At 38.1% G+C, this 16,822-nt stretch overlaps 1 protein-coding gene and 1 long non-coding RNA gene across 4 annotated transcripts in view; one reads left to right on the top strand and one right to left on the bottom strand.

Moving 5' to 3' along the window:
- LOC148232821 (uncharacterized) overlaps window positions 1-16,822 on the bottom strand; it is a 118,184-nt gene that overhangs the window by 76,028 nt on the left and 25,334 nt on the right. The gene's annotated exons all lie outside the window — the stretch shown is intronic.
- Window positions 2,992-13,714, top strand: LOC148232823 (uncharacterized). 3 transcript variants are annotated; one of them, XR_015810488.1, is made up of 2 exons: window positions 2,992-7,829; window positions 10,449-11,451. XR_015810488.1 is itself a non-coding variant. In XM_088190568.1 (2 exons), the coding sequence occupies exon 2, from the start codon at window positions 13,389-13,391 to the stop codon at window positions 13,641-13,643; it is 255 nt and encodes an 84-aa protein (XP_088046694.1). In that variant the 5' UTR covers window positions 2,992-7,829; window positions 10,449-13,388; the 3' UTR covers window positions 13,644-13,714. The 3 variants fall into 3 exon arrangements, 2 of the variants coding, with proteins under 2 accessions (XP_088046694.1, XP_088046693.1); XM_088190568.1 differs by having other exon boundaries at window positions 10,449-13,714; XM_088190567.1 differs by having other exon boundaries at window positions 10,449-12,744.

Below are 16,822 nucleotides of genomic sequence, written 5' to 3'. Positions count from 1 at the left end.
AAATTCATGATTTAAATTACCATATCAATTATAGTTTAAAAATAAACAATATTGTCTTAATTAGAATTGCATTTTTTAACTTGTTAACTAGATTGTTTAATCTTAACACTTAATCTGCCGCACGTTCCCGCGAAAAAACAACTCCTACAGCCAGCACATTTTTGCGCAATCGAAAAAAAGTCCAATTGTAATTTTAAATTTTCATATTACTAAAACAACATTTTAAATAAATATAAAAATTTATGTGAGCACTCAGCAAATAGTTTTCTTTTGTATTCTTGAATTCAGAGATTGACAACCTTTTGGTTCCAGCACAAAAAATTCGAAACATAACCACAAATAGGCGTTTTTTTAAAAAAAAGCGATTGCTTAGGATAGTTTATCTTAAAGTTTTGCGTGAAAATAAAACTAGACACTCACTTACAGGGATCGTAAATCATAGGTATTGATTTAAATTTTTAGTTGCAAAAATCATTTTAAAATTCCCATTATTGCACATTTCCAACCTTTTCCACCTACAAGTGAAACAGCTCGTCAGCATATCAATCGGATTGGATTAGGAAAGGATTTACAACCTGAGAAATGGAGATGAGTATTACAGAACAAGATCTTCGAGCCGGCAATATTATTGCCGCCAGCACCGAACGAACTATTGAATAGAATTTTCTGCAATTGCAAGAAAGGTTGTGGCGCAAACCAAGTAAGTATAAGTAGGGTTACAATGCTCTAAAGTTTGTGGCCAGTATCAAGGAAAAGCATGGCCTATCGCTTCATCAAAATCAAGTGGTTTTGATGGAGAAAGTGAACTTGTTTCTTTGGTCCTTGAGACATATGTGACAAAAATCATAATGCCTCCCAAACGAGCATTATGGTCTGAAAATGACTTGGTGTCAGTTGTTCGAGCGGTAGAAAGAGGAATACTGAGCACCTATAAAGCTGCTGAGAGGAAAGCTCGAAAATCCATACTCAGTGACGACCAGGAAACTGAACTAGTAAGCAGAATCATGAGGTTCGCTGAAATTGGATTGCCTGTGACACCACTGATTCTCAGACGCTTGGTCTTTAAATTTTGCGAACTTAATAACATCAATCATAATGTTATATATTATAATTCTTTGTTTTTGTGGGATCATCGACCCTTCATACGAGTTTTGACCCAGAAGTTTATTGTTATATATTGATATGTATTATAACTCTTTGTTTTTGTAAGTCAACGACCTTTCATATGAGTTTTGATCCAGCAAGTCTGTTTATGGACTAAGACGATGCGGACACCCCTTTTCTTACATCTGATTAGCATAATTATATAAATAGGGGAATGACATTTGTTGTTAGTCAACATTCCTACTAATTACCTCAAACCATACAGTCAGTCGCCTGACGACCCTAAATACCGATTTTCATCGAGTACCTGCAAATAATCTAACATAAAATTGGTGGCAACGTTGGGATTATTGCGGAATAGTGTGTACGTTTATTTGTACGTGCCACTGGAATCGACCACTCATCAAGAAGCCGACATCCAGAATCCTGAGGGATCGTCCAAGGACCAGTTCATCACTGTAGTTGGCACTAACATGTATATCATCGATCATCACTAATTTTCTGCGCGGTCATAACGTCTATGTGGTACCCGAGACGGTGGATTAAATCCTTCAAAGAGACCAAGAGCCCATAAACCATTTCTACGAGACGAGCGGACTCGGTGAAGATCGGAAAATCAACCAAATATAACATCAAAAATTCTGAAAGGAGACTACCCATGCTGAGCCAAGCAGAGAGCGTCCTTTATGAGCCAAGCGGAGAACATCATCGCTGACCAAAGAAAGTTAACCCAGGGAGAGGAATCAGCAGTACGCGCGCCACTACTGGAGGGAAGCCAATCACAAATTAAATTTGCTGTCAGATTCTGAGGAACAGGTCAAATATTTTTTTGATCTATTCTATTTAAAAGCAAAAAAAGAAATGCTTATATATGTCTCGGAACACCAGAGATAAAATCATCTATTTTATTTGAAGCAAAGGAAAAAGCATACATATCTCTCAAAACAGCAGAGAGAATATTAATTATTACGAATATTACGATTTTCGCGATAAATAAATATTCGCATCGATCCTTACTATATAGAAAATAATTCCTATTATAGAAATTAAAATTTATAAAAAATATCATTGAAATTAAAATACATGTTCAAAAAAAAACTCAAATTCAAAGCCAATGTGCATTTTATTGATTTCTAATATTAATACTTAAAGATTAAATAATATTTGTAATTTTAAATAATAATAAAGTTCATGCTACACTATATGATAAATAATCTAAATATCTTTTAGTTTAAAAACCTCGTTATACACTTGTCTAATAAAACTGATTGAATTGTCTGATGGTCAAATATCGTTTGTAAAACTAACAAATAATCGTAAAATATATTGTAAAACTAATATGAAAAGAAATGTTTATGTATAAATATCTGGAATTACTATATTATTGTTATAATCGTACTCGACGAATGTTGCGTTGGCGCGCTCCGCTACATTGTACGTAACAAAAAACAGATGTAAAAATATATTGTATTATTCAGTTCCCGAAGACTTTCAAATGAAAGCGATTGACATGCAGAATAATACCGATTTAAAAAGTGTATTTTTCTCAGTAAACATCGAAAAATTTTATCGTATGTGAGCCCTGAGAAATTTCCGCTTTTGACGAAAAATGCAAAGCAAACGATGTCTCTGTTCGGAAGTACGTATGTTTGCGAACAATTATTTTCAACCATGAAATTAATCAAAAATGACCACCGATCAAGACAGAGTGATGCACGATTAGAAAGCCGCGTAAGTGTAGCTACCTCATCAATTCCGGCTGATATTGATCAGCTTGTATCGACAAAACAGTGCCAAATTTCTCATTAAAAATTTCAAGTAAATTTGTTTTATTGTTCTTTTCTTGTTTGTTTTTATTTTGCATTAAAATTTGTATATGAAATCTTTACTTTTTTTTTAATATTATATTTTTTTTATTCTAATGTTTATTATAAATAAAGTTTTGTAAATTATTAATAAGTGTGTGGGGACCACATATTTACGGTCACATTTAGATATGGAATCGAAGAATAAAATAGCTTCCTGATATTTTGAACAGCTTTGAACAGCTGATATTTTTTCCATCCAGCTCTATCCGTGAACTTCTCTCCAGAATTACGGCCATTATTTAAAATAAATCGTTGTCACGTAATGTACCATTAAGTAGCTAATAAAAACCTACATAGGTGACCTACAAGTGTTACTTTATGTGCGGCCCGCCAAAAAATTTTAAAATTTAAATGGGCCCGTTGATTAAAAACGTTGCTCACCCCTGGTTTAATGCTTTCATGAAAAGACATCCAGAAATATCTAGTTGAAAAGCTCAATTCATGAACCCGGCCAGAGCTCAAAAGCTTAATAAATTTATTGTTGATGATCACCTTAAGCGACTGAGTGAAGTTTATGATAACTTGGATTTGAAGTCATCCTGAAAGAATTTACAATATGGATGAGAAAGGTTGCCGTCTAACAATCCACCACCAGCAAACTGTTTTAGCAAAGAAAGAAGCTAAAAGAGTGCACTTAGTCTTCAGAACACGCTGAAAGTGTCACAATCGCCGGATGTGTAAATGCACTTGGCATTGCAAAACTACCAATGATCATTTTCAAAGGCAAAAACGATTGAATAACTAGACTCATACGACATTTCACCGGGAACATTAGTTCAAAAATCTACAAAGGGTTATATGACCAATGAACTTTTCAAAGATTTTTTTGAAACACTTAGCCCGTTACAAAACTATAAGAAAGTCCCTTTTAATATTTGATGGAGCAGCCGGTCCACTAGCGGTTCCCAACCTATGGTACGCGAGTGGATAGTTGGTGGTACGCAAAGAATAATCAGTAATGGCAGACATAAAATGGTATTTTTACCGATAAAATGGTATTTTTACCGATAAAATTTTACCGGTAAATACCGATATGGTATTTTTGGAGTGCACTTTTAAATTTAGCACGGTGGCTGGCTATCAATAACTTGAGATGTCACCGTCACTGTTATGATAGCGCTGTACTCCATTCACTTGAGCGCACGGCTTACAAGTTACAGGTGCGTTATTGTTTGTGATTGTATCATCTTTGTTTATTAAACTTCTTTGATCCCAAGTTTTATTTAACTTTTTTGCGGGGTAGTGCTTTCCGATGGATGCATGAAGCCTTCATTTCTTTCGTAACATCTGCACACGAAACTTTCGGATTACTGAAACAAAGATTTCAATTTTTTTAAAAGTATCAAGGAAAATACTAACGTTATATCAACTTAAGTTTCAAATTCTAATAACGATAACGAACGTGCGGTAGACGTGAGTTATAGTATTAGCTACCGAATCGCCAAATGTAACCATAACCATCAAATTGGCGAAAAAATAATTTTACCCAGTATAATGGATGCCATTGAATTTATGATTGATCAAAAATATATCCCAAAAATAAACCGCATTCCTCTTTCAAACAATACTGTATCGAGAAGAATTCATGATATATCTGAGGATATCGATAAAACAGTGGTAAAGAGAATAAAAAAAGAGTATTTTTTTTAATTCAAGTGAATGAGAGAACCAACATGGTAAACAATGCTGTAATGCTTGTGAAAGACAATGAATTTGAAGAGAACCTTTTACTTTACTCATTTTCTCTCCACACGTACAACCGGTGAAGACGTCTTTAAAGCCATTGACAATTATTACACATTAAAAGGTATTAATTGGCTAAACAAATGTTGATTTTTTGGAAGTAGTTTGTAGATATGGTTTCGTAATTGTTGTAGTAACCCCATTGATGAAACGGGCACATCAGTTACCATTTGCTTCTGATGTGGTATTTGTGGATAGCAACCGCTTCATGCGATGCACAAAATCATTGTATTACTTTCATTCTTACACCGTACAGTGTCGGCCAGATTGATTATAGAGGTGGTTTTTCTCAGTTTTGGTGGACAGCTCTTTCCATAAATTTTCATTACTGACGACAGCGAAACAGAGCGGCAGGGACAATCGAAAGTTTGGCCAAATTCAAAACAAATACTCTGCCAATTCCACGTATGCCAAGCCATTTGGAGATGGTTGTGTGGGATAACAGACACCGCCCAATACTTATCAAACTTTTTCAGAAAGTCTTGGTTGGCTTCCACTCACGAAGAGGCAACATATTTATATTTAGTAGCTTTGGGTAAAATTATTTATGATTTTTCCCCTGATGGGAAAAAAATAATAGAATAATTAAAGGATATCCCTTATGGATATTCCACTTGGAGAAAAAATGGTTAATACGTGAGCTGGTTGTGGGATAACAGACACTGCATCGCTCAAGAGGACCGCCCAATACTAATCAAACTTTTTCAGAAAGTCTTGGTTGGCTTCCACTTACGAAGAGGCAACATATTTATATTTAGTAGCTTCGGGTAAAATTATTGATGATTTTTCCCCTGATGGGAAAAAAATAATAGAATAATTAAAGGACATCCCTTATGGATATTCCACTTGGAGAAAAATGGTTAATACGTGAACTGTGCTGTTAGGCATAAAGGATAGCAGTTACACACGAACATCAGACTAATAATTTAGTGAGACAAATGTGTTAATATTTTTAAAGTAGTTTGTACTTCAATCGAAGAATATTATATTAAATGGTTGCGTAAATTTGTAAATTTTATAAATCCATGACCTCGAATTTTCTTTGAAAAATGAATTAAAAAATGTCAATCTTCAACTACCGACAGTATAAAAAAAATTGACGCCAACTTGTATAAGATGCGAGTCTCGGCCCAGCGATGGTACAATCGCTTACAACGCTACGACTTTACCTGGGAGGAGTGGAAAGTTCGACTGCAGAGGGCTTTAGAACTACGAGAAGAACCAGCGGCGTTGCTCAAAAAGTTAATGGCCCGGACTAAGAGCTCTAAAGAGACGATGACGGAGTACTACGACGATAAATTGGCATTGTGTGACCAGTGCTATTTATCGGGACTTAAAGCAAATGCATTGGGATGTCGTTGTTCGACTCCTGATTCTCTATATATGAAGTTTTTGATCGGGCTCGACTTTTATAAGTCGCCTAAGATCAGGAACTTTCGAGAGGCGAAGACTTCCGGAGTAGTCATCATCCCAGAGCAGGGCCTTCCAGGGAAAAGCGGTATAGGACTAGGCCCACCAGCTGGAAGCCGAGGAGGAAGAGCCCCAGCGAGGAAGCAGAGGATAAACCGGAGCAAGAACGTCCAAAAAGGGGAGTCCGATGTCACAATTGCCAGACATTTGGGAACCATCTGAGCAAGGACTGTCCCCAGCCAAAGAAGACTAGGTGTTGGAATTGCGGAGAGAGAGGTCACACTGCATTGGTTTGTCCTCAAAATAAGCCTTCAACTCAGCAGCCCTCAAAGGTGAGAAAGGCTGTGAACGCCAGGCTGGTGAGTACCGACTTTGACCTCATTTACAGGAGAAAAGGGCAGGTGAACGGTCGTGATGTAAATGTGTATATAGACACAGGATGTCAGCATAATTTGTTGGCAGCAAATTGTGCGACTCGGTTGGAGCTAGAGGTAGAGCCGCAAATAACTATTCTCCGAGGTTTTGGAGGCGGATTTGGGAGAGCAGATGGGCTAGCTAAATTTACACTGAATATTGATGGCGTCAACATAAATATGAAGGCGTTGGTTACTCATTGTGATATCTCAAATACGGATATGATTCTAGGTCGGCCGGCGTTAGCGGAGGATGGAGTGTCACTGATGGTGAGGGGCGACCAGGCGTCCTGATCAAGGAAGAGGACGTCGCGGACATATTTAAGCAACTATCTCTAGAGGTTGAGGACACGAGGCACCGTGTCTCGTTATCTGAAGATGTGACGATTCCAGCCGGAATCACTGAGATGATAAGTCACTATAGACCAACTGGTGAAAAATGGGAAACAGGAACAGAAGGATTCAAACGAACAGGATCTGCTGCTCATAGGTTCTCATGTTCCCGTCAGAGTGCGGGGGGTTACACAGCCCAGAGTCCAATAAAATTAACAAGAATAATATCAACCACTGACACATTAAGTGAAATAGGGGATGATAATCATGACTTTATGTATCAGAGTCTATTGATTTATTCTCAAATCACGTCAGGAGAACTACACGACTCCAATCCAGACAGCGGATCATATCATTTTCACGTAAACTGTACTGACTGTATACGACCAATTGAAAACCCCTCATTGGATACTAATGTTCGATTTGAACATATGGATGTTCATCAGATTTTGTCACAATGGAAACCTGAAAATACACCTTGGGCAGATCGCAAGTCAACTCTGGCATTACCATTAGGTGATTGGAAACAAATGGATCAGAGAGATAAAAGTTTCCATGTAGGAAGAGCAGAAGGATTTTTATTTGGACATAGTGTCCTTTCAGAGACACGCTTAGCAGAAGACACCTCTTTATTTCCATTGGTAATTTAAGATAAGGTCACTCCAAATCATTTTTTGACTGGATTGTTAGATGGTCTTCTAAGAGCATGCAGTATTCATGCAGTTATGAGACGTTCAGTGACCAATATAGAGAAACCGAGACCTACATTACTGGGATTCTGTATCTGCTTAATAGAGAAGCTGAGTTCTCATGTAAACATAATAAATATCTGGAGACATTTAAATTTTATTAATGAATTTCAAAAATACCCTCATAAAATACCAGCTTCATATCCATTGTCAACAACTGATTAGGGTGCAATGGGTCGCAGTTGTTTAAAGATTTTGTTTAACACATTGTTGTCGGGACACGGATTTTTCCGTTTTTGCGGAACTGCTGCCGGATTGCGGGACCCGTAAAAATCCGTTTTTTGTAGTCTGTTGCTAGAAGTCGGCTCACGTGTTAACCCGTGTAATTTTAACTGCATTTTTTTGATGTTATCAGCAGCTAGATGTCACTGCTTTGATATTTAATAAAGACTTTATTTTATTTGTCGTCGTATTGTATTGTATTAATTTTGATATTGAATTTTTATACCGTACAAAAATAATTTTTAAAAAATGTCATAAAAGTTAAATAACGATTGATTTGGAAACCTTTAAACATTCCTGTTATCCCAAATATCTTTCCTTATATTCATTTCTATTCAAGATGCTTCGAGGAATAATGTAAAAGAAGGGATGGTCGGAAGTGAGAAAACAAAACAAATTCCAATGAAACTTGACCTGGGGTAGGTAACAAGCAACGGTCATTGAGACATCTGTGAGTTGTTACATCATTTCAGTTACGCGCGAATGTTCGGTCGTTCCGGTTGTCTCTAAAAAATATTTTTACACCCCGAAATGTTTACACCCGATGAAAATAAATCCGACGATGAATTTTGTGTGGATGATTTATCTGATTATTCCTGTGATAGTGACACTGAGAGACTGTTGATAGCGCAGGCAGCTAGTGGAGAAAGTGAATCAAGTGATAGTGATGAATTTCCAATTCGACCGAGACGACGACCACAATTTCCGCAGCAACTCATATCTAGTGATAGTGATTCGGAATCATCATCTGATGCAAATGAAGAATGGCGTAGTGTTGATCGTCCACCAGTACTGGAACAATTTTTGGGATCTTCCGGATTAAATCCTCAATACATTGTAAATAATATTATTGATGCAGTGGAATTGTTTATCGGAGATGAACTTATGGAGTTCATGGTGGAAGAGTCCAACAAATATCATGCCCAAAATGCAGCTCAATTCAAGGAACAAAAAAAGTCATTGAAATGGAAGGATGTAAATCTTATTCAAATGAGAAAGTTTTTAGGTTTGATAATTTTGATGGGTCAAACTCGCAAAGACAGGAGAGACGAATTTTGGAGCACAGATCCACTCTTAGAAGTTCCTATTTTTTCAAAAACGATGTCCAGAGATAGATTTCGCCAAATCTGGAAGTCTTGGCATTTTTCCAACAATGAAGATATTCCACCACAAGACCAAAATCCAGACAAATTATGTAAAGTGCGACCTGTATTGGATTTATTGCTTCCAAAATTTATAGATGTATATAAGCCTCGTCAACAAATATCTCTCGACGAAGCTATTATACCGTGGAGAGGAAGATTGTCTTTTCGCGTGTACAATGCGGGCAAGATAATAAAATATGGTATATTAGTGCGAATGGTTTGTGAAGCGACTACAGGGTACGTGTGCAATTTTGAAATTTATTGTTCACAGGGAAAAAAATTATTGGAAACCGTGGAAACCGTTCTCACTCCTTATTTTGGATTATGGCATCACGTCTTTATGGATAATTTTTATAACAGCGTGTCTACAAGCGAGGCCCTATTGTCGTATAAAATAAGAAGTTGCGGTACAATTCGAGAAAATCGAGGTTTACCAGATTCCTTGAAAAATCTGAAATTGAATAAGGGTGAGATGATGTTTCGCCGTAAAAAAGATGTCCTATTGCAAGTTTGGCGATCGAAGAGAAATGTCAGAATGATTTCGACAATACACTCTACAGAAATGCTCGAAAGCCAAAATATGGACTGGCATTCCAGGGAACGCATTGTAAAGCCAAATTCAATAATAGAATACAATAAATATATGAAGGGTGTAGATCGAGCTGATCAGTACTTATCATATTATTCCATTCTGTTGAAAACAACAAAGTGGACCAAAAGGGTGGCTATGTACCTTTTGAATTTGGCATTATTTAATGCTTTTACGGTTTATAAATCTCGATTTCCAAATACAATACGATACAAAAACTTTCTTTTAGAAGTTGCTCGATATTGGATAAGTGATCGTATTGAAATTGACACAAATCAAGAACCAGGGCCATCAACATCCCAAGAACCAGCAGCATTACACCCGACACAGAGAACCCCAAAATTTGATCCACCAGGAAGACTTTCTATGGATATGAAAGCCCATACGGTGCAACGAATTCTTGGAAAGGGAAAGAATAAATACGTTCAAAGACAATGCCGAGTGTGTGGTGCGCGCGGCAAAAGAAGTGAGACTTACTTTATGTGCAAGTTTTGTGGCATACCTCTACACAGAGGTTTGTGTTTTGAGAGATACCATACGTTGAAAAACTATTCATAAAAACAAATTGTGACATATTTTAGTTTTAATTAGTGTTTAATTCGATCTTTTATTACATACATTTTTATAAAACTTTTTTGTGCAAACTAAACGCAAGTTTCCAGTGAATATAAAACTGTCATCCTCCATGTTTCTTCTTCATTTGATAGTACTGTTTATGGTAAGTCTGTATTTAAAATTTCATAATTTTATATTGTATAGTTTAAAAGTTATGGCGAGTTTCCGAAAAAACGCGGAAATTCCGCAATTGCTAAAAAATGGCCCGCGCCAGGCTTGAAACAATGCGCGAAATCACCCGACAACAATGTGTTAAGCGTTCATTTGTCGCAAAGAATTATTACGAATCTCATCATCCCACTGTGTGGATCTTTGCAGATATGAATGACTTTGAATTGGTCCATCTGATAGAGATCAATTCAGATTTAATCAAAACACTATACAAGAGTACCCTCTCAAAATCTGACAAGGATCAAATTCGGAGCTTGAAGGAAGCCATACATATAACGTTAGATCCTGATTTACTGAAATCTAGTCTAAATTTTAAAGGGGGAAAGACTTTTAAAGTAGATTGAGAAGTAAGACATGTGTAAATATATGAAACCAAATCCTGTGGACTTTAAGATGGTTAAGTCATTATGGAGATCTGAACTGACTGCTGATATAACAGTCTTGGATATACCATATGAATCCAAAAGAACAATCGAGCGAAAGATCATCAACATTCCCAAGATTCAAGATCCTCTCATTTCCGGACTTAGATTATTTCAATGTGCGACTGGTGCACATTATAAACTCCGATCCATATTAAGGAGATTAGGGATTCTGTATCAAGATGCTATACATGGAGGAGATGGATCTGGGGGTATAACATCAATGTTGCTGAGGGAAAATCAGAATTTTAGAGTTATATTCAATAGTCTGTTAGATATGGAGAAAGTAGACATGAAGGGATCAAGTCCTTCGGGACCCTCTGCGGTGGTTATGATACCTGATATATCGACTCGATGTGTGAATGCACTGAATTATTGGCAACACTCTAATGACTTATCCTCTGTCAAGACTTGGGACTATTTTTCTGAACTCAAAAAATGTCACGCAATGGTAATCGATCTAATCATATTCGACATGGAAGTTAGAGAAGACAAAATCTCAAGGGCGATTGAGCATCACCTATACAATTACATTCACGCATTACTGTCTCCCAAAGGGACTGTAATATATAAAACTTATCTGGATCAAATCTTAAATAAGGAAGACAATATCTTGAGTATTGTAGGACACGTGTTTAATTCAGTTCAGCTAGTAACCACCCTCTTTACTTCTTCCCATTCATCTGAAGTATATGTTGTATTACGCAACTTATCTGAAAATTATCAAAACATTCAGCCGAGATTAACAGAATTATATGAGAACTTACATAAGTTCCCTGTATTTCAATCCCACATTAATGAGTTTAGACGCTCGATACGCATTTCAAGATTGGACCAATACCAAGGAATACCAAGAAATCTAAGAGATCCATTTGTTGAGATGAGTACAATGCTATTAACCCTGGGCGTGGAAACAGGTGTCTCTTCTATTTTGGGTGAGCTGATCAGAGATGAGGAAGTTGCAAAACGAGATGGAAATGCACCTTACATAATACTATTTGTTAGTCTTTGTTCAATGCTGAAATTGACTCAAGGTTAAAAAAAAAACTACACCTCCACCAAGTGATTCTATGGTTACCAATGTTGGATGTTTCATAATTGGCTTCATTTTATGGGTTGCTGTCACAAGTCATTTACATTAAAAGAGAACATTCAAAGATGTATTGTATTCCAAAATATGAATTAATAATGATAACAAAAAAAATGTTAGAGGGAAAATCAACTATAAATACTAAATTTAAAATTAGAAAAGAACAACACAAATATGAAATTAGATCTGCATATGATCTACACATCCCTCAACCATTTTCAGTAAAGTTTGGAACAAATTCTTTAAAATATATAGCTTTTAAAACATATAATGATTTACCAATATCAACCAGAAATAACTTTAAAGAAATAAGAAAATATTTTTTAAAAAAATTCATCGAACTTTAAAAAAAAAAATGTGTGTATATGTTTATGTTTGTATATTTATATGTATATGTATATATGCATATGCATATGTATGAATGTATGTATATGTTTATGTACATTCTTATAATTTGTTATACTTATTATTTTGATAAGAGTTTAAATATGTTTATTATACTTTCTAATGTATAAGTTTTTATTTTTCATATTTAACATAAAACTGTAATAAAATGTAACCGTAGAATGAGTAATTTTATACTCATGCGGAATTACGATAATAAATAAATAAAATTAAAAAAAAAAAAAAATGGGACATTTCCATTCAGTCGCACACAATTTCATTTGCGAGAACGGTGCTTTTAACGAAGGAGAAGCTGAAAGAGTATTATCAAAAAGCAGTAAGGGGATTGAGTTTATGTTCGAACGGCGAGCACACGACAACATCAAAACAGCCGTACAAATCAGCCGAATTTTGGTATTTCAAGAGACGCTAAAGCAGCGGGTGGAACGAGCGAAACGCAAAGACAGACTGGTATTTTCGAACGCCGAAGACATGGGTAGCGTCAATAGACTGGTATTGATTGACATATTGAAAAGAAACAGAATAGACGTGAAACATTACGCGAAATCGACTTACGACCATGGCGACCGACATCAAGTACAAGGAGCGTCACAACATTACGAATTGTAAATTGTACATGTGCTCCAACTATCCGATAGAAATGTATTGCAACGTGCCGGAGGCGAAAGCGGCCATAGACACCTGAAAGTACACCTTCACATTCGTAGAACGAGTTCCGTTTACTAAATTTAATACTTTCACTTGGTTAGTCCTGTGGAATGATGCCAATCTAGAAATATAATATGTATGTAGGATTAAGTTAGTATATAAGCTGTAGGATTAAGTTAGTATATTGTATACTGGGTTATGGCCAACATAAACATTGTTAAGGCCAAAAGCGTGCCTATAAAACAGCCTGTTTGCTGCAAAACGCTCTTCTTTTGCTGGCAGCCGGCAGTCGTACGGTAAGGACTGGCGCTAACCCGTCCTACCGCGACGCCGCTGCGAATAAACAACGCTACGCCATATCGTTCTTTTACTACACTTTCGAACCTCTACCGGATCCCTTGAGGATCCACTACAAATTGGGGGCTCGTCCGGGATTGAAAGTGTCGAGAGAACGCGTCGGAATGGCGCCACCAAAAGCTGAGAAGTCCGTCGACAGAGAAGAGGCGAGGATGGCGGAAATCGGAGGTTCGCTTAGCGTGCTCCCGTGTCTCAAGAGCAGTGACCGCGCAGGAATCAAGCGTTGGATTGCCAACTTCGACGCCAAGGCAAACCTGTTGAGCTTGAGCGATAAGGAATGTGCCTTGCTCGCTCCAGGCCTCATCAGAGACGACGAGCTGGAGGAAAAGGTAGAGACGCTAACGTCATGGGGTCCATAGGAAAGTATTAAAGGAGACAGAGCATACAACAATCCAACCGCCCACTCCCTTGGCCCCTCAACACTACCACCACCATCAAGCAACTAGATGGCTAAACGACTAACTCAAAGTGAGCTGGAAGCCTATCTACCAATTGCATCTGACTCGGAGGATGAGTTGGCTCAAGAAGTTGCGGGAGAGCTTCTAGCCTGCCAGGAAGGCGTTAAAGCACTTGAGCTATATCAAAGCAAATTCAAAGAACAATCCACCAGCTCAGCTCCTATTAAGATGGCATCTACAGCCCAGACCAAGAAGACACCAAAAAGATCCGTGGGTGTTAAAAAGAAGGCCCCCATTAGACAATCTGCTAGATCACATCACCGTCCAGAAGCTCCAAAATCATTGTTCACTAATTTGGCCTATCAGTCTGCTGGATACTCACTACCTGAGGAAATATTGAAGTTTAGTAGGGAGAACACTCCTGTACCTCAACACATCATAGCCCTTGTACACCAGCAGTGGTCTTCTGATTGGCTTGCAGGATTAAGAGAGTTACCCCTTGATATTTCGTTGACGTTATTTCTAGATATTCTCTCTACTATACCAGATCCATACCATAGAAGCGAGGCCCTAATCAAGATGAAACACAACTACTTGATGGCAAAACTCCAAACTCAACTTGAATCAGGGACGTCCACGGAGCAGACAGTGTTGGAGATCCAAGAGGTTAAGCATGACCCACTCTTTCTGGGGAATCACCTAGTGACTATGATAACTGAGCACTCACGGATGACAAGTCAACTGTCTACCATGATGGGGACACTCATAACAGAGACTGCTGCAAAACAAGCAGCAATAGATGCAAATATGCAACTTTTCAGAGGAATAGTAACAGACGTTTCTCAATCGCTCGGAGCAAAGACCGAGCAAATGGTAAATGCTATTGCTCAGATGTCAGGTTTGTCAGACGAGAAGTCTGGAAACCTGATGCGCTCAGCCTCACAAGCACCACTATCTCACTTGACAGGGGCCCATAGGAAAGTATTAAAGGAGACAGAGCATACAGCAATCCAACCGCCCACTCCCTCGGCCCCCCAGCAAACACCACCTCATCAGCTGACCACATGAAACCATGGGCAGGAGTGGTTGGAGTATCCGAGGTCGGATGAACGTCAGGAATGGCCGAGCTGTAGGATTAAGTTAGTATATAAGCTGTAGGATTAAGTTAGTATATAAGCTGTAGGATTAAGTTAGTATATAAGCTGTAGGATTAAGTTAGTATATTGTATACTGGGTTATGGCCAACATAAACATTGTTAAGGCCAAAAGCGTGCCTATAAAACAGCCTGTTTGCTGCAAAACGCTCTTCTTTTGCTGGCAGCCGGCAGTCGTACGGTAAGGACTGGCGCTAACCCGTCCTACCGCGACGCCGCTGCGAATAAACAACGCTACGCCATATCGTTCTTTTACTACACTTTCGAACCTCTACCGGATCCCTTGAGGATCCACTACATGTATATGTAGATGAATAAAATTATATAGTTTCGGTAACGCGTGTTTGTACTTATTCACTCCTTACTGATGAACGCGAATCCGTATCCGCAACATAACGTACCGGGTCAGAGCAAAATCACCGGAACGATGACGGAGAAAATATTGAGCTGAGACGCTTGGTAGATTAATACATAATTGTAATCGCAAAAAAAATTTTGAGACATTTGTTGGTAGTTTTTTTTTTTTTTTCATATAAACCATGTCGCCGGACGCGAATGACCGCGAAGCTCGGCTAAACAGAGCGGTGATGGACCTCGCGAGGTTCGCTACAAGTCATCCTAATGTGCATAAACCAATCAAGGAGGGGATTATGACACTTAGGATGATCCTCGCCGAACAGCCCGCACAGGCCAAACGTGAAAGCAGCTGCAAAAAAGCAACCGCCACCGCAGCAACGCAGACGCTGCCCAGCGGCAAAAACATTGCTGCAACTCTTAACAAAGAGCCGAAAATGCAATCCGAGGCCAACATTCAGGCCCCAGCTGCACAGCCTTTAGGGGAAAAAAAGAGACCCCAGCCGGCCACAAAGCTCCCTCTAAAACTCCAGACGAGTGGAAGTAGGTCAGCAGCAAAAGAAAATCAAAAACTGACAGTGGGCGGGCGGCCACCGTTCAAGGCAAAAACATCGGCACGGCCCCAAGAAGCGGCAGCAGCAACATCTGCAACCCCAGCAAAAAAAAAAGCAGCGGCTAACAAACTGCGCAGAAAGAGGAGAGCCAAATTAGCGGAGACGACCCTAGTGCTCACCTGCGCCGGCGAAGCACCCAGGTCCTACGCCAGCATCCTGCGTCAGATCAGCGTCGCCACAAAAGATACCACTCTGGACGTCCGCGCCACTAAGCGCATCCAGAAAGGCGAACTGCTTCTTCGAAAGTGTTGCTGGAGTCAAAATTTTTCCAAATGATCCTGTAAGCCTTAGCGAAATAACGTCGTTATTTATCGGCGATGACTTATTTGAAAAAATAATACATGAAACGAATTCTTATCAACAAAGAAATAGCCATAGATACAAAACCTCAGCTCATGGTCTAAAGTGGTATGATGTTACATTATCGGAAATAAAAAAAATGTTTGGACTAATTATAACTACGGCTTTGGTGAGGAAAAACTCGATCGATAGCTATTGGTAAACCAATCCTTTGATAGAAACGCCCATTATTGCTAAAATGATGAGCAGAGATCAATTTAGGCAAATTATATTTTTTCTGCATTTCTCTGACAATGCAAATATACCTCCAAATGCCAACAAACTGATAAAAGTGCAAGACATTATTGATTATTTTTTAAGTAAGTTCAAAACGGTGTATGAGCCAGAACAAAATTTATCCCTCGACGAAGGTATAATACCATTTAGAGGAAGGCTTGGCTTTCGGGTTTACAACCAAAGTAAAATATTTAAATACGGAATTCTAAATAGAACAGTATGCGAAGCAAAAACTGGAAAACGCATGACTTTAGAAAATACCATTATGAAAATTATGGATCCATTTTTAAATAAATGGCATCACCTCTACGCTGATAACTTTTACAGTAGTATAAAACTAGCGTCTACTCGACTAACGAAAAAACTAGTTTGTGGTACAATTAAATCGAATCGTGGATTGCCAATTTCCCTAAAAAATACCAGACTACGGCGTTCAGAAGCC

This window comes from Plectrocnemia conspersa, unplaced genomic scaffold, assembly GCF_051122295.1.
Source record: "Plectrocnemia conspersa isolate PC_06_02 unplaced genomic scaffold, ASM5112229v1 ptg000008l, whole genome shotgun sequence".
Taxonomy (NCBI): domain Eukaryota; kingdom Metazoa; phylum Arthropoda; class Insecta; order Trichoptera; family Polycentropodidae; genus Plectrocnemia; species Plectrocnemia conspersa.
The sequence above is the reverse complement of the archived record's forward strand: the minus strand, read 5'-3'. Positions and strand labels throughout refer to the sequence as shown.

Excerpts from the sequence above, each read along its gene's own strand:
- LOC148232823 (XM_088190567.1), top strand. The coding sequence starts at position 10,717 with ATGTGTAAATATATGAAACCAAATCCTGTGGACTTTAAGATGGTTAAG.